Raw genomic sequence first — 23,491 nt, forward strand, 5'->3', positions numbered from 1 at the left:
TAAATTTGCAGTTCTAGAAACTGTGCACCTCTCTTGAGATTGTCTGTGTTCTGTAGTTTGCATTTATTTGATTTATTTAACTTTTAAGTGTTGTATGTATTGAGTATGTACTGTTAGTGCCAAACGCACAGATGCAACACAAACAATTCAGTTGAACTAGGAGAAGCAAAACAAGATTTTACTAGTGTCATGTTGACTATTGGTGCATTTGTGTTTCAGTTTGACGGTGTGAAGAACGCTGCATGGAAGTGTTAATCGGTCCTGCTTGTATACTTCTCCAGGAGCTAGTTTTTGCATCTTTTTTGCCAGTGGCTGTTCCCGTTTTTGGGTTGATTCTAATTGTATATAAATGTGCACCTGCCATCAAAAGTAAATGGAAGGCGATTACGTTGAAAAAGTTTAATTTCTCAGAATCCAAAGCATAGCGGCCGAGATTTATTCATGCACTGTGTACTTCACGCAATCACAATTTGACTGAATATATATCTATTCATTCATGCATAAAATGAGGGCGATGAAATTGAAATTTTTGGCTAAGAGTGCCCTCCATTTACTTTTGACAGCACCTGTACTTGCATAAACGTACGTTCAAGTTACGTGTGCAGTATGTGGAATGTAGAATGCACTGCATGCACAACTTGCTGAACAGAATGTCTGTGTTCAGTACATTAGTGAAGGAGTTTATAAGTAAGTCATAATTAAAAAACGGCTCGTGCGTTCGCACATTGAGCGGGTATGGTTCCGAAACCGAAAGAAGGCTGCCTTTGTCATCATCATCATCGCTATTCTGCAAAAACGCTCGCCCACGACCAGTTTCGCATCGAGGGGTCGGTTTTGGCGTTTGATTGAACGATACTTGGTCGGCCGCCGCCCGTCGGCGCGAAACCGGCACCGTGCAACAAGTTGTTGTTGGTGTCTGACGCGCGTGTTTCCTCAATTCCCGGTGTCCGGTCGTTCGGATGTCATTTATTTTTCTCCGAATGCGCCCGCTGTCGCCGCTCTGTAGATAATAAGTGGCGATGCCTTGACCGGAGGACGATAAAAAGCATTTTATCAACGGCCGTCGCTTGGTGCCGGCGATCGCTCCGTCGACGAGAGGCAGCAGCCTCTTGTGTGTACTTTGCACACGTCGGTCGCACCACACCTGCTACACCGCTGACCTCGCAGCAACACGAGGGAGGGACAGTGCTAAGGGCGTTACAGAAGTGATCTTTTCGTTTTCAAAGTGTTGCTTTCGTCGGTCGCAACTTCAAGATGTCGCCGTCAAAGGTCGTGAAGCACTCGCTGCACCGTCCCAACCTGGACGAAGTCGCCAAAGGTGAGTACGCGTAGTACGTGGCTCACGATGGCCGAAGCAGATCGATCGCCTTGCCAAATTTCAGGTCGCTCGTCTCTGCGCCGAGATGAAAGAGTGTTGCTGTCCTTGCTCTTTCGGAGGCGGCTAGCCCTGAAAGTCGTGTGCATTCCAACTGCGAAATTGGCTGTTTGCAAGCAGCTGACCAAACCGTACCCGCTGGCGGTTTCGGTCACGTTTTTTGTAGGCATGATTTATAGCTTACTGCGATCGAAGAGTGTTCACGAGCCTATTTTCTGCTCTGGGATGGTACCTATGGACTTTTGCGTGCTCGTGTAAAAAAGAGAAAATAAAATAGTTCTGCTTCTGCAGTTCTTTCTAGCTGCCTTATTGAATGTGCGTACGCGTGTCCGTCACAGAGATTCATATGTACTACGGCCGGGCTGCAACTGCTGCTTTAGCTGACCGCTGCAAATTGTTGATTGGACGCACGTGAGTGCGTACTACAAGTTATGCGCTCTAATTATACCGCTGAAGGAAGCGCAGCTGTCAGCTGACATGAGACTCAGGATCGTATATGCATAAAAATTGTCCTCTTGCTACCGAAATACGTGTCCAATTGACCGTCGAAATAAGCATGGTAAACCCCTCGGTCTGTGAGTCGCCGGATTGTGTTGTTTAAATTTGGTGTGTAAACATCTTTCCCGTTCATTGTAACGCTCCGTATGCTTTAGTATCTTCATACACTGCACTCTATGGAGACATGTCAGCATGTTCATTTTTATGTCGTGCAGTTTTGAACGACGGACTGAAGAGCACATTCGAGCATGTTGAAGTTTCAGTGGTTGACTGCCCAAACCTCAAGGAAAAGCCTTTCATGCTCGCATCAGAAGGTGAGACTTTTTATTCTTTTTTATTATTATTTTTATCTTGATTTGATTTGATTTTTTTTTAACAATTAAGGACCTTAATTCACAGGACACTTGTCACATCTTCTTCTTGTTTGCTTGTGCTGTGTGATGTACTCATTCTGTCAACTCCTAATGAGGCAGAACTCGAAACATCTTTGCAGTAGTCAGCTTGAAAACGTAGGCCTTGTAGAACAAAGCAGTAGAGCGTTGCTGCCCGTAAACCCATTGTGAGGTTGTGAGCTTTTTCTTCGGTGATACAGCTCTGCCTCCAACAAGACTGCTTGACAGGCTTTCATTGGCATTGACGCACGCTAATGAGGATGCATTTGGCCTAGTGCCAAGGCAGCTCTCAGGGGGAAGGAACAAAGGGGAAAAAAGTAAAGACCACCACAGAGACCCTAGATTGCTTGCTGCCATCTTGATAGCAGTGACATTAAGTGCTAGGCATCGGAGAATGAAAACCAATATGAGAATGGGTATCACACTTCACAGCCATTATGTGTACCTGATGTGTTCTTCGGGCTTACTGGGCTGTATCACTAAGACAGGTAGTAGTGCTGAGTGGCGTCAAAAGAGCAAGGACACTGGCTTGCAGTTTTTGTTGACATATTAATGTAAACTTTATTGTTAGAACTGCGTAAGAGCTTGTTGGGCTAGGTAATAAAGTGTTAATTGTGGAATTAAAGAAACATGGATGACACAAGAGAGTATAAGTGCATGTCTGTGTTATTCTCTTGTGTTGCCTGTTTTTTCTTTAGCACCGTGCATTCTGCTGTTGTTGGGAGCTTACTTTCTGGGTACTGCATGATAGCAATAACATGTGGCTTGTAGTGTAAAAAGCACAGTATTGTCTGATAACAGCAGTCCTGCTGTCAATTCCGTTGTTGAAGAAAGGTAACTGCCCTTGTATGTAATCTTTCTAAGTGATTAAGAGTGCTCATTTCTTAAAAGTTGAGCTCTGGGCCAGGTTAGGTGCTTTTGAAAGCTGTTCAGAGCACTGCCGACTCATGACCAAAAAATGCCGCATTCTGAATGCATGGTGTATGTTGAATACCTACAGCCAACTTTCGAAAAAAAGGATCTTCGATGCATTGTCTGTTGAGGTCGTGTGAATATTTAAACTTTGTTGGTCAGTGAAGATGTCATAGTTTGTCTCTCAGTGTTGGGATGAAGTTTTGTGGTGCAATTCTGAGCGTGCTGTTTGATCACAAAATGTTTATTGCAGTCAATCTAGATGAAAGATGACTTTGAACAGTCTTTTGGCTTGAGTTGAAAATTTAATTACGACATGGCATTTTGTAGTGTGGCTATGCATGTTTATTGCCATTAAATCACACTGGACACTAGCACCTCCAGTCTGGTATCAATACTGCACTTCATGCATTTTTAGAACATGAAAAAAAAAAAGTTGATAGTCGTCGTTTTTTAAGGGCCACATCTATTAGTCAGTTTTTTCACTGTCTCACAACTTGTAATTGAATATTTTTGATATTTGCTGTGGTCAATTGCAACAAGTAAAGTAGTTAACATGGAAATCAGTAATTTGATTAGCCGTGTAGAATACTCTTGATTCCAGCAGAAATTTGCCAGATGCATTAGTTGTACATTAAAACCAATATTTCCAAATCCTGCTCATCTTCAGTACATGGTTATTTGTACCTTGAAGCACTTTGTATCCAGTGACGCAGATGCCATAGCAGTAGAAATTGCTGTGATCTTCCTGTTGGCTGGTGCTATGACTTTTTTTTATTTGTGTAAAGTACTTTCTCATTGGAGCTGACATGTAAAGCGATTGGGGGTACTCTTAGCAACGCTAGCACCACCTCTCGCTGACCTTTTACTGCTACTGATGTTTCTATGGTTGTAGGCATCGGGAGAATGAGTGGTGACTATATAAAACAAAAATCAAGTCTGGCTCTTATGAGCAACGGTAACAAAAGGCATGCTGTATTGTAGTATGGAAGGTTATTCTGTGCAAAGCAGACAGTTCAAAGCCACAGTAGTAAAGCCAGCAATGTAAGTTTTTGTTCTTTCTTTTCTCAGTTGCAGCATCTGCGGTCTGCATGGAAACAGAATGAACAAGACAGATTATAACTAACAACTAGCCTACTTTGTAGTTGGCATAACCTTTCTGCAAACTGCTGTAGTGAAAACTTGGCAAACCCAAATACATGAGTGGGGTTCAGCTCATCTTAAGTGGTTGTCATTTGGCTATACTAAGTGGAAGCTTTACTGTATTGGTGTTTATTTGTTTTAAGTTGGTCTTGTTCTTTAGGGATATGTGGCAACCCACGGCTGGCAGATGTTGGCGGAGTTCCTTACTTAGTTCCTATTGTACAGAAAGACAAGGTGAGAGTTCAGTCTGTTATTACTCATTAACTTGAAAATGAGAAAGCTTTGATGCATGATTTCATCCAGAGTTGTATCATATAAGACATTCTGTAGATTGCAAGCTATAACGCTTTTTTCATGTATACGTCAGTTCCTTAATATAGGTGCTATTTTAGTTTGTTAAATGGTAGCCGTGTTTGACTTCGACACATAGAAAGAAGCTGAATGTAGGAAATGAGCATGTGCACTAGGCTTGACCGAGACTAGACTAAACTAGACGAGAAGTTTCCATTGCCTGTTTCACTTCATTTGGAGGTGATGAAAACATTTAATGAGATGGAGAGAGGAAAGTTGTTTAGGGGGGGTGGGGCCTTTAGTCTAGGTAGCAGCCAGTATAGGGACAGCATGCTGATTAGAGTACTTTGAGAGGCTTATTATTTGTCAGAACTTTAGCAACTTTCATAATCATCATCATCATTTTATTTTATAAAACCAATACATCAAAACTTAATTGGACCAATAGCAAGCTCGGCTAGTGAAAGGTCCAAATACATAATATTCACTAAAGAATGGCAGACATTCAAAATACATGCACAAAAAGATGCGAGATATTGCCTGATATTGTAGGCAGAGCAGTGTACAGTGCCATTTAGTAGGCTGTGGGATGCTAGAACGCAGCATAGGATCTTAAAGGAGTTTGGACGCCTATTTATAGTTGCGTGTTTTCTTCTTTCAAACGATTTATTATACATTAGAATACATTAATCACCATGTGGTATTCGCCTGTGACACCTAAATAGTTTATCGTTCTATTTATTCTTGATGCTGTTTCGGTTTCGTCAACTGAATGATGGCTGTGATGTGTAGTTGGCATTTAAGTCACATGAGGCACAAAAAAAAAAAAACTCTACAGGATAATCACTGCTACATAGTTTTATTTCACCACAACGCTTATGCCAGCCAGCTTCAAGAGATGGAATGACAACAGACGACGTATAAAGGTGTTATTTTACCATCTGTATACTAACATCTAACACCTAATTTGAAAAAAAAAATCAATTAAAAATTTGGTGTCTATACTCTTTCAACTGTCTAAGTGTGTAGGTGAATCTGCTGCCATACATGATAACACATAATAAAGTGCTTTATAATAAAATAAAGGTTTAGTGATTTAAATGGAATTTAAAACTCTGACAAAGTTTTATACGAGGGTTGTTCTGTCAGGCAGACATTTTAATCTGCAATTATACATGTAGACCTTGGTACACGCAGCTGTTTATGTTGTCAGGACAAGAGTGGCCCTTGTTACTGCATGTTGTTTTAACGTACAAGGTCGTACAAGTTATGAAAGGAAGATATACAGGGCTGCAGATGCGATTGTGGAACGATTTTTTTAGGCAAAATTTCAAGTGCATGAGGACTTACAAAAGTAAATGAAAATTGCAGAGGTTTTAGCAGTACTTGGGACCTTTAGCCACAGTAGCATATTTGTACTGTGCAAATGCTTGCTAGATGTCAGCACATCACCGCATGACGGCACAGGTCCTAGTGGCTCAGAAACCATTCTAATCGTTCCTTTGAGTTCTCATTATGTGGAACTTGAAGCACTGAATACAATCTTTGCTGTGCCACATAGCAACTTTTTTTTTTACTTTTGTTGAAAAGTGCTGTTCACAAAAAAAGGAAAAGAAAGCAAGAGAGTGTTGCTTTTGTGTTGCAGTGCATATTCAATTGAGAGGCGCTAATGACAGTTCAGTGCTTTTATTTCAGATCTACAACCTAGAAGAAGTCATGAGGAAGACAGAAGTACCTGATGGGCTTGCCATTGGTGCTGGCGCAGGCCCCTTTAATGTGGTCGGTGTCAACAGTGAGGTATGCTACTGTCGTTGATTTGTTTGTGCTGCAGCGCATTGCAGTATGTATGCTACTTTATCTGTCACGTATTGGGAGGTTGTTCTGAGGCATTTGTACTTCATCTTTAGTAATTGGGCTTCAAAAAGGAACCGCAAACATGAGAAACTGAATGTGCCTGATTTAGTGTTTTATTACTGAGCTTATTATGAACCATTGTGTTGTACTTTTACTAAAATATTTTTGATGCACACGTTGGGGTTTTAGAGAAATGTCTCCTCTTTATCAGTGTGGCAGAAAATTAACAAATCATGGTGGCTGGTATAGAGATGTGCTGAAAGCAGATAGTGAATTTTGGCTGCGTTTAGAAGCGTTTGCATATTTGAGACTATGAAATACCTCATCGAGGGTTTAGTGGCCTGTGTGTATAAAGCCACCACAAGTTAGCCTTTGCAGTATCCTAGCGCCAAATGCTTCATGACTACAGGATTGTATTTTGTACGCAGAGCTAATAAGAGCAAGTAGTGAAATGGTGGGGAAGCACTGGGAACAGAGTTCGGGCGGACACAGCTCTAAGGCGTGTGAACTGCAGAGTGCTTTGGTGTGGTTTGTGCTTTATCTCTTATGCCTTAAAAAAACTTCAACCATGGAAGCAGCAGCACATGTCACCTGCACGCACCATTTGAACTTTACAAATAAAAATGCACAGTGATCATGGGCACATTATTAAATGACCTTACATGATAGAAATGGCATTTTAATAGAACAGTTCTTGGTTACTCTCAAGTAACTGAGGTTACCAGCATGTTTTTCATTTTCCTAGGTGTAGTTTCTGGAAGTGACATTTGTATTCTTTCACTGTTTTCTTTTTATTCATTCAGATGATGCACAACATGAAGTGTGGTGAGAAGCCTTTCAATAACAGTCACTATGCCAAGATTAACGAGGTAAATGGTGGCACTTTTATTATGGAAATACATATTTTGGATTGCTCATACTAAATTTGTCGCTTATTCGGAAGCTACTCGCAGGAACTCATTTGTGAAGCATTGTTGTTTTTCGTCCTGCACTGAGTGTACGCAGCTCGATTTCTTAGTTTTTTTTTTCTTGGCGATCAGAGTTGATGCCTTAAGACCCCTAATTTTCTGCTGCGGAAAATTTTAAATTCCGTAAATTGAGCACAAAGAATCTGCAATATTCTGTGGGGATCCTTGTGTGTGGTAACTTGTGTGGCCTTTAGCGCAGCATTGGCCGCTGAGCCGCCACTTCCTGCCTCGTTGATTCGTGCTGCATGGTTCTGAGCCTGTTTGCCCTTTCTTCCTTATTCATCACAATTCTCACTGCCTCCTCTTCTTCTTGAGCGGCCTGCGCCGCCTTCTTTTCACGATTGTAGCAACGCTTCGTCACCAGCGTGTGTCACACAGTTTGCCTCGATGACCTATGGTTGTTGAAAAGCCGGCTTTTCCTTACAGCTGTCGAGCCTGGTGGGTGAGCTGGCTGTGGGTTCCACAAAAAACGGGGAAAAATTTGCGCTGTATTCGTAGCTTGGTTCCGAATATAACGCAAGGTGCTTTTAGAAGCACATGATTTAACAAAACTAACTCGTATTATATTCCAGAAAGTCCGTTTATGTGCTTTCAAACGGCGCGAGTGTCATCACTGTCTTCATGCAAGTGTGTGAATGCGCTGATGCCAGAGCCGGAGCATTTGATGAACTAGCTTGCTTGAGCGAAGTGGCGAGCAAGCATGTCAAGGCAGCAGCAGACCTTTGTTCGTTATCAGATTATATGTTTCAAGAGAATTGAAACGATTAAATAATCGCATTCCTATCATTGTATCATTTACACTGATTTCTACAAACACAGTATCGCCAAAAAAACTTGCTTGCTGATAACGCAGTTCCGTGAAAAGTGCTCCAATCCATGAGTTTCTGAGCTATCGCGGAAAATTAGACACCTTGTTTTATAAGTTTGCATTTGCAGGCTGTACATTTTTTTCATATGTAACGTGGGGGAAAATAGTAAAGCACGGTTAATTTTTTTCTCTACAGTAAGAGCAAATATTAAAACATAAGAAAAGTGGCAGCTTATAAGTATGAAACTGTAGTCAGTTGCAACTTGAGAATGTAGCAAAGGCTCCTCTTCCACCAAATTTTCACTTCCCTTGTGGCTTTCAGGTAGATAAGACTTCCTAGAACTGCTGCTAGGCAAACAAAGCCCCATGATTGGTGCAAGCTCATAGTAATGAGTAGGAAGTTGCAGAGGTTATAAAATGCTTTCATGAGCATAAATTGTTTGTAGAAGCCCACTGTGGAACAGCTGTATAATTGGCTCCTTGCAAAAAGCGAATGGACGTGTTTTTCTTCCTCTACCTGAGTAAAATGAGTTGTTTTTGAGGAAATGAAATATTTTAGTATTCGCAACCACAATATTGGCAGAAAAAGAAAGCAGTGTTGAGCACTCAGCACGATTTGCAGATCTTCATGGTTCTTGTCACTATGCGCTTTGCCATCTGTGTGAATGCGGATTGTCAGTGACGTCAGAGTGCGTTTCTATCTTGTCAGTGAGCTGTCATCATTCGCAGCAAGGCATCTTGCCAAGACGCACACAAGCAGCAGTTTTCTCATGAATGACACATGACAAATCACTCTTCATTCTTCGTTCTTACTTACTGCATTGGGAGAGGTCCTTATTGACTGCTTGGCTTAGTTGGGAAATGGTTGCGTTCATCAGGAAAGAATGAGATGCAGTGCTAAAGCGCTCACACAGTAATGCCTTTTGCACTGATGACCTTGTTTTAATTGCACAAACCAGGAGTGTTTCTCTCTTCAGCTTAACGAGCATGGCGTCGACGTTAAATAGGTATGCATGCTTTATGAATACGAAAAAATGCAGTATGCACACTGGTCTTTTGACGCCAACCCCACTGCAATGGCTGAATTATCTGTGATTACGCTGGGAAGCTGGCACTCGCCGGCATTTCCCCATCTGCTGCAACACTAGGACTCCGGCATTCTCTGGCTTGTTTCCACTCTGATGTGCACGTATATACACAAGTGTTACGGTGTGAATATGAACGACTCAGCTTTGTTCCATATGAACGACTCAGCTGCCTGACGTTCGTGATAATTAGCACAAAATCAGCTTGGCCACCACATCTCTGGCCAATTAGGCATGTGTGCACGGCAGGATTAGCTGATGCAATGCGGTAGCGACAGCCCTGGTGCTAGGTAATATTTTTGTTCATGTCGCAGCACGCAAAAAAAGAGCACACGGCGAAGACACTGCTATTGCAACCGCTTCACAAATACGGTCCGCGGAATTCATGATAAAATGGCACAAAATACATGTAAGCAGGCTTTCCACGCTGCCAGTCTGGACTACAGTATTCTGCAGAATGCAAGTGGCCATTTTATAAAGAATACTGCAGTCTCAAGTTGTACCTGCTTATACGTAGCTGTTCCTGTTATAGGGACCCCCAGTCGTGTTTTATCAGGGTTGCCATTTCTCCGTCTGCTTTTCCATGTTGTCGCTGCATTGGTTGTGTGCTGGGAAACAGGAATGGGCATTGTGAAGTATACACTCTTGGTTGACTGTTCTTGCTTCATTGTGGTGCAGATTTTTTATCTTGCATTATAACTCTGCATTTGTGAGCGTGCTCGTCTTTTGCTGGGAAACGGGGTTTTTGTGCCACTTTATTTTGTTTCTTTCATTGGCTCCAGGATGTACCATGTAGGATGTCCAAAGTCTAAGTCAAACTGAAAAGACAACAGTGGTTTTAGGGCACCTTTAAGTGTTTCTGTGAAGAAGTGCTGCTTGCTTTGATGGCGTGAAAATAAATTGCTTTACACTGATTAGTATTCCCACACCTAGCCTGTTTTCTGCTCACAGGATGGCAGCTACGAGCTGGGCAGATTCACTTCCACGTGTTGTGAATTTGGCCTCATGGCTAATCTGCTCATTTCGGAAGGCAAGTCTGGAAAGGTGCGTAACTGTGTGTATGGCATGAACTGATTGGAGTGAGGATGGATTGGTTGTAGTTGGCAGGCATTAGCATCTGCTTTTGTTTACGATAAGCTTCTGTTTATGGTAGTAGGCAGTGAGTTGGAAGTATGCTCTAGCCAGGCATGACTGCTAGGCCAATGACTAACATTTCCCTTAAAGTATTCGGACTTTGGAAGTGATTGGTTACTAATGGCATTGCAGCTCAGTTTTCTTGGTAGGTAACTAGAGGCTGCATAATGTGTAATTAACTTGTGACTCTAATTAAGTGTCAGTTGTCTGCAAGTGAAAACTTGCGGGTGGAATGGTACTTTTGATCACTGTCTGGGAGTGATGCTTTATCAGTGTGTCCACTTATAATACAGTTTATATGTTTAGATCCTGGCTGCAGCGGTCGAATTTCGATGGAGGCGAAATTCCAGAGGACCGTGTACTGTGCGATGTCAGTGCACGTTAAAGAACCCCAGGTAGTCGAAATTTCCGGAGCTTTTCACTATGGCGTCTCTCATAGCCTGAGTCGCTTTGGGACGTTAAACCGCCATAAACCATAAGCCAGTTGATAAGTTTATGCTTCTTTGACAATATTAATCATGGTGTGAATGCAGTTCTGTTTGCATGTTGTGTATATATCCCAAGAATAAATACATAAAGACTTCAACCAAGTCATCACAGTGTGCAGAAAAGAAAAAGCTTCTTACTGCAATTTATGCTGCTATAGAATTATGGGTGCAGGACCATATTCCGTTGTTGCACAGTGGACCCTTCAAGGCAAATTCTGCTAAGCCGAACACTGCGCAGACATTGGTTTAGTTTTCCGTAGACAGTGCAAAAAGAAAGAAAATTGGTTAGCACAAACCTTTCAACTTGGGGACTTTGGTTAGCACTAGAACTGCCATTGCTACAAATGGCTGTCAGTTGCTGGGATCTTGTTGCGTTGTGCTGGAAGACAGTATGCTTCAAAAAGGTTATAAAACTGTTGAGAACATATTTGATCAACTTTGTGCTAGGCAGGCTTTAACCTAGCAAAAACCAATAATGAATTGTGATAGGCCTTGCATGCAGCATGCAATTAGGCATGTATTGGTCCTTTAACACAGGAACAGCTTCACTTGGAACATAAGGGCTGTAGACATCATTATGCAACAGTAGACAGATGTCTGGTATGGGTGGCAAAAGAGCAACTGTCGCTGTAGAAAAGGCTAAAACCACAAAAACTGATTGATTCGGCTGTATCTTTGTAACAGTACTAATTAGAAACATCATCTTTGTTGCAGTTCATTTAGGAATAGATCGGCATTTTTATGAAACAAAATTTTGAAAATCTGATTTTATCAAAAAATGTGGCATTTTAAAAGCGGCCAAATACCTTAATGAAATGCATCACTGAAAAAGCTTATTTTACTGCTGTCTTTATGCGCAGCATGGAATTTATACGTGCAGCCTTATTTCTGAGTGTGTGAATTTTACCATACACAATAAAATCTGAGTTAGTGTGTCATGGATGCAAGTAAATTAAATTTACTCGTCAGAGTCACATTTCATCAACTTTTGGCAGCGGTGGTGCATACTTATATATTGAAGGAGATCCCGAACAGGCATTCGCTGCTGTTAGTCACATGCTGCAGTGGTCATCAGAGAAGCAGTTTTGAAAATCACTAACAGGGTACGCTTCTTTTAGGTGATACGTGTAAGCGCCAAAAGGCGCACAGGTGGTGACAACTTTGTGACGGCCATGCGGAAGGTGCTCGCTGCTCATTATGGTTCCAAACCAGTTGGTCTCGGTGGTGCTTTCCTTCTTGAAAAAGGAAAAGCAAAGCTCCACATCATGGTGCGTACACTTCGTGATAGCATGCTGTGTGTTTGTTTTTAAAGGGACTGACAACTGGTTTTAAAATGTAGACCTTAATTTATTTTGCTGTAATAGAAAGCTTGATGTGCAAATTTCGAGGCTTCACAATAATTGCAGTAGGAATGCCGTTAGGTATGCTCAAGAAGCATTTTTCATTCTGTTCACATGCTCATTTTCATGTATTCCAATCCTGTTGCCATCTTCAGACATGGCCTTCTAGACCTGAACCAGTATTGTCATGCTGGATTCTATCAGTACAAGGAAATATGCTTTTTCACTTCCATCATACTCTTAAAAAGGTTATAGATGGCTGTAAATCCACTTATTAAATAGTGCAAAGTGGATGAGACTTTAACCCTCGAGTTTTGAGGCTGCTGTGGGCTTTCGGGCAGCCCGTTATCTGTACATAGACAAGAAACCAGTCTCGGAAACAGAAAAGTTATAATTTTGTGTGAAAAAAAAAAATTGCAAAATAGAAGATGTTCAGTGAGTTAATCAGTAACCTCTGAGTTGTGCCATCTCTTATCTTGCAGCCAAAGTTTTCCACAGCACCTTTGCTAACGAATGACGCAATGAATACCTGGCTCAAGTTCTTTGAGATGGATGCCCCCTTGGTCTGCCTTAGTGTATTTGTGTCCCATGATCCGGTAAGGACAACTTTACTTACTGTTGTTTTTTTCTTTGCATATAAAGCTTGCAAACCTCTGCACTTATTGAGTCAGTGTACAATATATTGGAATGTATAGTAAACAAGAAGAGGCATGTCATTGTAATGGGTCATATCACTATCTCACAAGCAGTTTGACTCTTGGTATAGAAGCCCTGAGCACCCTCAACATACAGTGCTGCTGCACATTTTCACTTGATCCTGATGGATGAGTTGTCCTGCTACATAGTACCAGGCTGCACTGCATGCATTTCTCATTGTGTTAGTTGTAGCACATAGATGGGTTTGTAATGAAATAAATCTACCTGTCTTGAATAAAACAGTATTCTTTCATGATTTTACACTTTGCTAAAGCACATTGTTCTGAGCATGTCATTTTTAATTCGCATTGGGATTTTTCTTGACCTTGAGGGTAGCAATGGCACGTCCTTGATGCAAATTTGAGATCTCAGTTGCATTTGGCTTGGTCTTGAGCAAGATCAGGCCTTACTGCTATTTAAATTGGCTATGTAGCAAAAATCGCATCGACTTTGATCCTGATCGGCTCGACCACCAGGAGGACCCTAATGAGAATGATATTAATGTTTGGCAGTGCATGCCACTAGAGTATCCTTAGCACCATGATAACAAAAGGTAGCACCTACCATTGCAAGTGCCATGTGGGTGCTGTGGCTTTCCAAATAAATGGCCTCTTATTTTAAAGCGTAGGAGTGGTGTGAATCTTTTGAAGAAAGGTGCCTGAAAAACCTGGACGAAATGATTTAATTTCAAGGAATCTGTGTCATATGGTATTGCAAGTAGAAGATAGCTCTTTTCTGATACTATAGCCTAAGCAGACTTGTTGCAGGAAGATGACTGCAGACCATTTGTAACATTTTATTTGCATTGTATAGGCAGAGATTCATAATTTCTCTTTCACTGCATGCTTTACAATGATTTACCTCCTGTCCACTTCTGCCTCTATGCTTTACTGGCCATGCATTGTGGGGTGTATTGAATGTAGCAACTGCATGATGCTTTTGCTGCCTGAAATGCTCGGTCCTTATTCTTACTTCTATCTCCAGGACATTGGCTGAGGCAATGGAAATGGCTGTCGGGGGTCACTCGCAATATAAAGTGACATTGGTCTAAGAATTACAGGCTGAATCGTTTGAGGTCTGCATATGTTACTTGCTGTCACTGACTTCTGTTCATGCTTGACTGTGGACGGCGTGATAAAGAAATGCTGCCTTTTTTTTTCTTCCAGGTATCTGTAGTCACATGGTGCTGTTAGGCAAAAAGGGGGTGACTTTGTGTGGCAAGAATGCTTTTTCTTAGGAGTAGGGGTTGGACTGTTTGGTTTCTATTTTTTTAGAATTCAGCTAACTTTTTCCAGCATTTGTTTCAGAATGCAGTTTTCAGCATTTATTTCAGAATGCAGTTTTCAGTTTTTTTCAGCTGGTATTATTTTTTTGTGGACGAATTAGCATCTTTTTTTGTTTTTAGGTGATATAATCTGGTACACTTCTGCGGAAAAAGTCACATGAAATTTTTCTTGAGATTTTTGTCAGCCCAGTCATTCGATTTACCAGCAATTAGCACAAAAATGGTTGTACCTAGAGCTTTGCTTTTAGGAAGAAATGCCATCTTTGTTAAAAAAGGAGCAGAACAATCCATAAAACAAAAACTGCCTGTGGAAGTTGACTTTGAATGACTAGGTTGTCATGATATTTTTGGGTTTCTGCACTGGGTGGAGCAAGAGGTTCGGCCTCACATGGACTTCATGTTGACGACAGCGACGAAACTGCTGTCTAATCATGAGGTAGCCAGAACGCGACGCTTTTCGTGGCGCTTGTGCATGGCTTCGCGTCAGTGTCTTTGTGTGCAGTGGAGGAGCCTACTTAACTAAACAACTGCCCTGAGTGGGTGATCCAGCACCAAGCTTGGCCCTGTCCGCTCTCTCTGTCACTCCACCAAGAGCAGAGTTGAGTCTTCCCTTTTGGCGCCAAAAATCCCCCTTACCAGTAACACGTCGGCGCCCACTAGATTGTTTACTTGCAAGCACCGCGTACATTCCACGAAGTTGTTCACACACTGCCACAGTACAAACCACACACTCAAAAGGACAGCGGCAAGCGAATGAGAACCAACGTGCAGCCAGGACTGCACGCAGTGCTCTATCCTGCATGACCAGCTCTAATAAAATAGCTGAACAAGGCACTGCACTAATGGCGCCCCGGTGTTGGCTGCTTTATGGCCCTCTGCACAATGGCCTGCCAACTTGACTGCTGGAGCCTCCTGGTTTGCAGAGGCTTGTAAAGTAGCTTCGTAATACCTCAAAATGCACAACTGTGCCTTGAGTGTAATCGATAGCCAGCTTGTTGTGGTGTGTATATTGAATAATACTGACCTTTCTCAGTTCAAATCAAATTTCGAAAACTGAATTTCGCTTTTTTTTTTAACCCATAGTTATGAGGGGTATGTGCTAACATTGCGTTGCTTGTTCTGCACATGCACAGCGCTCTCAACTGTGCAGTGGCCACTGTTCCTGTGGTCCTGTTTCCATGTTGGCTATGGATATGGCCGAATGAGGCTTGAGATATTGTATAACTTGCAAACTTTGTGCCCTGCATGTCAGAGGCTGGGATGAATATTGATACTCTGTTCTGGTACAGTCCTTCTTGTGACACGAGATTCTCAGTACAATGGTCGTAGCCAACATGACCATTCTATTGCAAGCAAAGGCATTTAATGTAATTACAGAGCAATTCTTGTTTTTGTCAAAGTATGCTTTATCAGTCATTGTTCTTGACTACTTGCAGTTTATATAATGGCACATGCCATCTTATGGGGTGATATGGTTAAGCAGAGAACTGCAGCACTGCACGTATGTTGCCTGTGCTTCTAGTCCATGTGAATGCGCTCGGCAGATAAACCATGCTCTGGCTTCAGTCACACAGCCATATGTGCCATGTGGTACCCCTTGCGGAAGCGGGCAGATAAACCATGCTCTGGCTTCAGTCACACAGCCATATGTGCCATGTGGTACCCCTTGCGGAAGCGTCATATGCACCATCAACCTGGCCGGGACAGCACCGTCACTCATTCCATGGCTTCTAAGACTTTCGACACACTAGTTGTTTGCTGTCCCTACTGTGCTGCTATCAGAATAACGATTCGTTCACTTAAGTGTAGCTAAGGCACAGTTCAAATGTAATATCAGCAATTTCATATGAGCTATGGTCGTAAGCAGTGGTTACAAAGTGCATTTCATCCTTACAAACTTGAATAATATCCTGAATCATTATTGAAGAATATCTGGGTTTTACAGTGCATGTCATTCTTAGTTTGAAAAAGTAACATGTGCTGCTAATGCGTGCTTGTTTTTTCTGACAAAACGAAACAAATGCATCCGGTGTGGCTGCAGATTTTGTTGCAGCTGAACTGGCCCAATCAGTTGCGCTGCCTCAAGCAATTGGTGCATGCTAATTCTCGTTGGGGTCAGAGTTGGATTGGATTGTGAACAGTGCTGGCGCATCCTTCCTGTTGGTGTGCATGGCCTTGCTTCATGTTTCATGTTAGAGTGCATGGCTATCCTTTGCATGCTGGCTTTGCATTTCCCCTCATGATTTGTGTTTTGCTTCCCTTTTCAGCATATGGCACCACCCTCTTTGCAGCAAGTCTTACACCCTGCTTTTCCTCATTTTCTGTCACATTCATCTTTCCTAGTGTGCTTGTGGAGCCAAGCTGACCTTTTCAGTACTGTTCAGTGAGACGTGAAGACATTGCCTTTAAGCTATCAATTTTATACAAACTATCAGCTTTATATATAAGCAAGGCAAAGGGCTACAAAAGGAACGTAGAACATTGCCAAAAGGATATCTTCTGTTTGCGTAACAAGTATTGGCTGGAAAGTTATGGGGGAGGCCTATATTTTCTTGTTTCTGAAGAGCACATACTGCCTTTATTAAGACTTGCCTAGGGGTATCAGTGGCTCCAAGGTTGCAGGATCGGATCCTGGCTGTGGCAGCCACAATTTAGTGAAGGTTAAATATAAAAATGCATATGTGCTGCGCGCTGACAGTGCACATCAGAGAATCTTGAGTGGTTGAAATTAACCCGGAGCCCTTCACTACGGTGTCCCTCATGGCATGTGCAGCTTTGGCATGTTAAACCCCACCTGCCATGTATAAGGATATTGAAAATTTTCGCACTCTTAATGTGCTGTCTTAAGCACTGAACAAATTTTAATTCTTGATTTTGTGTGCATTTTTCACTGGTAAAAAATAAATGTCCACATATATATTGAGCTAGATGAAGCGGAAAACTGGCGTATAAACTTGGGTGTGGATGGCTGCCGTGTTTTGTAGGATGACAATGTTCAGGAAACTGCTACCCAGCCTGTTGTTCTTCACTGAGCCCAGTTGAAACATTATTCATCTTGCTGTGGTATTTTTAGGGCTGGGACCTGCGCATAGAGCACACTCACTGCTTCAGCGACCACAAGCAGGGAGGACACTACCATTACGACACCACACCTGAAGAGGTTGAATACCTGGGCTACTTTAACGTTGCTGAGTGGATGTATCGCATTGATGCACCCGTGTCAACACATCAGATAGGCAGGGACTAAAGCATATTGAAATCAAACTGGTTTTCTGTTTGGGACAGCTGTGCCTGGAAGATAAAGGAAAAGGGAATTACAAAACTAATGATAAAGAGCTCTTGTCTGTCTGTGAGCGTTCTTCTAATCCACTGGCTATAAAAAGTGGTCTACAATGAAAATGGAAAACAGTTTGGATGTGCTGTTTGGTATATTAGATCACAAAATTACTGGTGCACTTTGCTGGCATGCAAAATCATAGGCCAGTGCTATACATGTACAGAATGCGTGAGGGGCTCATGTGTATGGAAACACTCATGTCTCTGCTGCATATCAATAGCGTTTTCCATGCCATATTTCAATGCCCCTTAAACATAATGCATTCATTAGATCAGCATTGACCTAATGATTCTTGCAGGTTGGAATATTATAACTGGGTGCCTTTTCCTTTCTAATTTCTGTTTTATTCTCATTTGCTTTTCTTTTTGCTCTTAAAAATGAAATGGCAGTCTTGCTGATGACTGAAACTGCTAATGTGTTCACTCATGAATTTACACCTTCAGCTGCAGTGGCAACTAATGTGCATTATGAACCTTTTCAGAAGTTGTTGCTTACTTCTGTACATATATTCATAAGTATGATAAACTGAGCTGGCTGGTATCAGCTGATATTTGTGTTCAGTGTAACAGTTGTTGACAAAGGGAGAAATGCAAACTTTGTAGTGCCTTTGAAAATGTTTTTGTGGCATGCAACTGTGACAGCTACACTTTCAGTTGGCACAAAATGTCTGAGCTACAGTTTCAGTGCATTTTAAACAAGCTCAGGTGGTCAAATATAAACCCAAATCTCCACTTCAGCATCTATGTTAGACTGCATGTAGCTTCGAAATGTTAAACCCCACATACCAGCGTTTTTGTGCCTCTATTTCAGTTGGTCTATGTTGCACTGCACACAAATACACATGTTCCACATAAATATGTATACATTATTTCCCTGACAGGGTAAAAAATTTACAGAGCTACGCAATTTGTTGTATTGCAAAATTGCAATTATTGCAAAATTGCAATACGTCAAGTGGTCGATGATGTTAACCTATATGAAGTCCCGGTAAGCTTCCTTCAGCCACTAACACTGAACTTTTCTATGGAGTGCTGTTTTCAGCGACACATGTGGGTAATTGACAGCTACAAAACCGGTGTGCCTATCTTTGAAGTACCTCAGGAAAAATGTGCAGGTGAGCCTTGAGGGAGCTTCATGTGCCCAGTGGATATGCCTTGTTATTCATGTCAAAACATCTCCATGTATGAATTGTTCTCCACACGGAAAGTGGGTATAGGGTCCAAAATCAAATGCTCTATTCATGCACCTAGTTAATTTTGCACATGTTGTACCTGCTTCTATGTGCATAGCTGCAGTTGTGCCTCTGTTCCTGTGCTAATTAACATGCAGGTAATTGAGAGTACTTTAGCTTAGATTAGTACAGAACTCGAGATCGACTATAGTCTGATGCAGCTTAAATAAATCTTCAGTGAAGCTACGCCCACATTCAGGACCACCTCACGGAATTCCCCCATGACAAAAAAGTAGTCCATTGTTAACTTTTCTTGTTATCTAAAAAACAAGCTAGTGACAAGAAAAAATTATAAGCTCTGAAATTTTGATAGCTGGCTTGTTTAATAAAGTCAAAGATTAAAAAGCTGATTTTGTTTACTGTTGTGATCGGTGAGCGGAGCAATGCATGATGCCGCAGACCGTGGCCCAGTGCCGCCAACTGCCACTTTTTTAAGTTGTATCCTACTATATGTGCATTGTTCCCCCTGATGATCAGCACTGCAGCTTTTGATATCCTGCATCAACAGTGTCTGCTGGAATATTTAGCTCTCTCTTACTTAATTACCTTTACTCTTCAGTTTGCTTCTTTCATATCTATTGCAAGTTAGTTCCTAATTGCCTATGTAGTGGAACTGCACTGCCATGATGGATGAAAGCTTTGCATCCTGTGTCTTTACTTTTTCTGCTTTCTAGAAAATGATATAATTGCCTCATTGTTAATAATGAGTTGTATTTGGAACTTGCTTAAACCAAATGCTACTTGTGCTGTAGTTAGCTCTCTATCATGGCCGTAATGAAAAGCTTGACGTGCTTTTGTAACATTTCTACCTGTCATTAGAATACTGTGTTAACATGTGCGATGCTTGTTTGTGAAATAGACCATGACAATCCAAATAAAATAAATATATTCAGCAAGAAGATTGCTAAGTGGTGTGTTTTGGGAAGGGGAACAAAGAAAAAAAAATAGGAAGCAGTACGTGATACATATAAAGATGCCCTGCGGCGACAATTGTGGGAACTAGCCGCTCTGAAGCCCTGCTTGTCCAACTAGGTTCGGGCTTAGTGTGGCCTTATTACGATAGTGCGACCGCTCAGTGCGCCATCTTTTTTCTTGTAATCTCAGGTGTGCACACGGAAACCCTTGCTGAGGTGGTTTTATTATTGAGGAATGCTAAAAGCTATATGGAAGGAGCATGAAATGCAAGATTGCGTACTAGAGCACCTGTTTACGGTCGCGCTTAGTGTCGCGAAGAGGAGATGATTCTGAGTAAAGTTGCTATAGAGGCTGTCTACAGGAGCTATAGTTGCACGTTTGTTTTCCAAGCCTCCATGTACCACTTGCAATCACGTAGCTCTGAAGCATCCAGCATTGCAGAGAAGCCAGCACCTCAGCACCTGTTGGTATTCAGCCTCTGCTGTAAGCTTATTGGTTGACCAACTGTTAGCGCATTTTGCAGCCTGTTTTTTTGCTCAGATGTAATGTTCAATAAATAATTGTGATGTGTATCCACAACACAGTCTTATTAAAAATTTTCTCTTCGGAAAGATTGCGTTTGTGACTCCTGCTATATATAGGAGATGGCGCCACTGATGCACAGGGCGAGTGTCTCTGCAACAACTTAAGATAAGTCTTCGTGCTCCTAGGTGTCTTCGTGCACCTAGCGCACAACAAAGGAGCTGGCTCACTCACTACAACTGTATTTTTCTAATAAATAGAGTTTGACAGTCAGAAATGAGCGACAAGCCACACTAACTGCTGCTCTAAAATTGGCTTCTACATTCAAGAGTGGCGGCTTTCTTTCATAACGTGGTTGCTTTGGAGAGCAAGGTGGCATGTCATCACGATATTTTAGTAATGACAGTCATGAGGTGTGGAGCTGCTGAGGAGCGACGTGCTAGCGGGCCACTTTAGCTCGTCCTCGCTGGACACATGGTGCCACAATAGGAAAGCTGCAGTTTTACATAGACACATCCGAAGCAAAACCTCTTAATATGCGTAATTTCGCTCTCTCAACGGTACATTACCCCAACTTCCAGTTTTGTCTCCTGGCTCATATAGATTGTCTAGATGGAAGAGCATCTCAGAATGCAACCTTAGAAATAACATAGACATGGAAGGGGGTCAAATGATTGGCTGCTGTTGATTCTTGCTGTTAAAGCAAAAAAACAAAAAAAATTGTATAAAGGGATTCCGACTGCTGTATTACGCTTTCCAAAAACGCGCTAATCCTACGCTAGTCCATTGAGTCACAAAACCGATGTCGAATGAATGCTGTTAATAGGTGAGCTGTGAGGTGCATTTGCAGAGTTAGCACAAAGGATCATGGGAAAGTCATCTGCTACCGCTACTTCCGGTTCCAACTTTCTCCCCCTGTTCGCTTGCTTAACAGCAGTCGCTGTGCTAATAAGTCTTATTCTAATTTATTTCTTCTAAAACATCAGTGTTTGTACTGAATCATCACAAAGCCAACGCGACGTCGACTACCTGCTTCATGGTGAATTTCGTACGAAATGCGATCAAAATAATGAAAATGGTACAAGGCTTTCTATGCATACCCACAGTGTGATATGTTGAGAGTGGCATGCACACAGTGATAAGTATGGATCATTCGCTGGCCCACTGGCAGTCTTCACACACTGTGAGGAAAATGCATCTATCGGCTGCTAATCTGTGCAGGTTACAGCTATTCGTAATGTGACGAAAAAAATTATGACCAATGTGTCAAACTAGTTCGCACGTATGTGAAACCAACTGCCATGCATATGCAGAACCAGCCTCGCTGGCATACTATAACATGCCAAACACGATTACCTTTCGTTACTGTTAATTTCTGCGCTCAGGGCACGTTCATAAGCAACATGCGCTGATCTTGCGATGATGCTGTACAATGAGAGATATCGCAGCACAAATAAATTAGTAAATGACGCACGCATATGCACGGCGATTGCAATTCGAAAGGCAGTGCGTGGGAGGAAATTGGAACCGGAAGTAGCTGGCAGACTACTCCCATGATTCTTTGCGTTCACTTTGGAAATGCACTTCACCGATTGAAAACTGAAAATTTTTTTTGAGGAAATGAAATGGCGCAGTATCTGTCTGGCATCTCGATGAACACCTGAACCACGCTGTAAGGGGAGGGATAAAGGAAGAAGTGAGAGAAGAAAGGTGCCGTAGTGGAGTAGGCAGTTGTTGAGATTGTTTCAGGAGTCAACGCAGAGGGTCATGGGAAAGTCGTCTGCTACCTTTACTTCCGGTTCCAACTTTTTCGCCTTGTTTGCTTGGTTCATTGCTGCTGCTTTGTTAATATAGAGTATTCTAATTTATTTGCAGCATCGCTGATAGCACTGCATCATCGCAAAAACAACGCAACCTCGATTCTACTTTCCTTCGTAGCGCATTTTCGCACGAAATGTAACGAAAATAATGAAAAAGGTGTGAGGCTTCCTGTGAGCATGCATTGCGATGTGTTGAGACACACTGTGTGCACAGTGGTCTGAATGGGTAATTTGCTAGGCCATTGACAGCCTTTACACGCTGTGAAGGAAATGCATCTCGTTTGCTCAACTGTACAGGTTGCAAAACTTGCCACTCTGCCAAATGAATGAGAACAGATATATCGGATTGAGTTCACCCGCGTGTGAAACCGACTGCAGGCAATATGTGCAACATTCTGCCTAAACTGGCATATTAACCACGACAGTTAGAGCATGTTTACCTTTCGGAATTGTCAGTTTTTGAGCTCGCGTCGCACACATACACAGCACACACTGATTTTGCGTTGATGCTGTACGATTAGCGATGTCCCAGCACAAATAAATTAGTGAATAAACGATGCCGACATGCATGGCCACTACTATGAAACAGGCAAGGAGTCGGAAAAAATTGGGACTGGAAGTAGCTGGAGAGGACTCTCCCATGATTCTTTGCATTGGCTTTGAAAAGGTACCTCACGCGTTGTGTTCTTATCCGTTTTCTCCATGGTTTTTCACAGATAATTCTCCATTAGCTGCCAAGCGGTGCTATTGGGGAAATGGAATTAGGGTGCCTCGATGCAGCTGCAAAAGGAACGCTGTATCGAGGCACCCTAAATGGAATCCGTCCATCCACCCACCCGTTTGTCTGTCCATCCAAGGGTTATAGAGAAGTGACTCCCGGGCATGACCTATTTTAAAGCTCCCGTGTTTTAAAGTAGGCTGACGACATTTTGCACTATTAGCCGATAGCCAGGAAGATTTACAGACTGGGTAATAGTCCTAAAAATAAAGGAGATGCTCAGGGCTTTGTTTTTAGTACAAATTAATCAGGGTACTGAGAGGTGTTTGGAAAGGAATAATGGTGCTAGGGCTTACTTTCTAGAATGCAGGTTTGTGCCTAAGGTCAGAAGTGAATTCTGGGCTAGAAATAAATTAGCTATGGGCAGATAGCTCAAGTTTCGCATTGCAGAACCACAAATAAGGCATCACAAGGAGATATGGGCTGGACTTTGCTTGAAGTGCTGGAAGCACAGTGAAATATTGCTTGAAGAATGCCTAAGCTAGCTGCACGTTAACAGATGGGCAGCTAAGATATTTAAATACTTGTACAAAAAAAGGGTTGACTCAAAGTGGCGGAAAAGGACTAGAAAGCCAATAAGTAATTATGCAGGAAACCAGAGCGGGAAAACAGCTTTTAA

At 42.1% G+C, this 23,491-nt stretch overlaps 1 protein-coding gene across 1 annotated transcript; it reads left to right on the forward strand.

The window, feature by feature from the left end:
• Positions 1 to 791: 791 nt before the first annotated feature.
• On the forward strand, positions 792 to 20,363 carry LOC144120740 (ester hydrolase C11orf54 homolog). The gene is made up of 9 exons (XM_077653400.1): positions 792 to 1,318; positions 2,089 to 2,187; positions 4,481 to 4,554; positions 6,307 to 6,408; positions 7,269 to 7,334; positions 10,278 to 10,370; positions 12,067 to 12,216; positions 12,771 to 12,884; positions 17,343 to 20,363. The coding sequence occupies exons 1-9, from the start codon at positions 1,255 to 1,257 to the stop codon at positions 17,514 to 17,516; spliced, it is 936 nt and encodes a 311-aa protein (XP_077509526.1). The 5' UTR covers positions 792 to 1,254; the 3' UTR covers positions 17,517 to 20,363.
• The last annotated feature ends 3,128 nt before the right edge of the window (positions 20,364 to 23,491 follow it).

This window comes from Amblyomma americanum, chromosome 2 (assembly GCF_052857255.1).
Source record: "Amblyomma americanum isolate KBUSLIRL-KWMA chromosome 2, ASM5285725v1, whole genome shotgun sequence".
In the NCBI taxonomy this organism is placed as follows: Eukaryota; Metazoa; Arthropoda; class Arachnida; order Ixodida; family Ixodidae; genus Amblyomma; species Amblyomma americanum.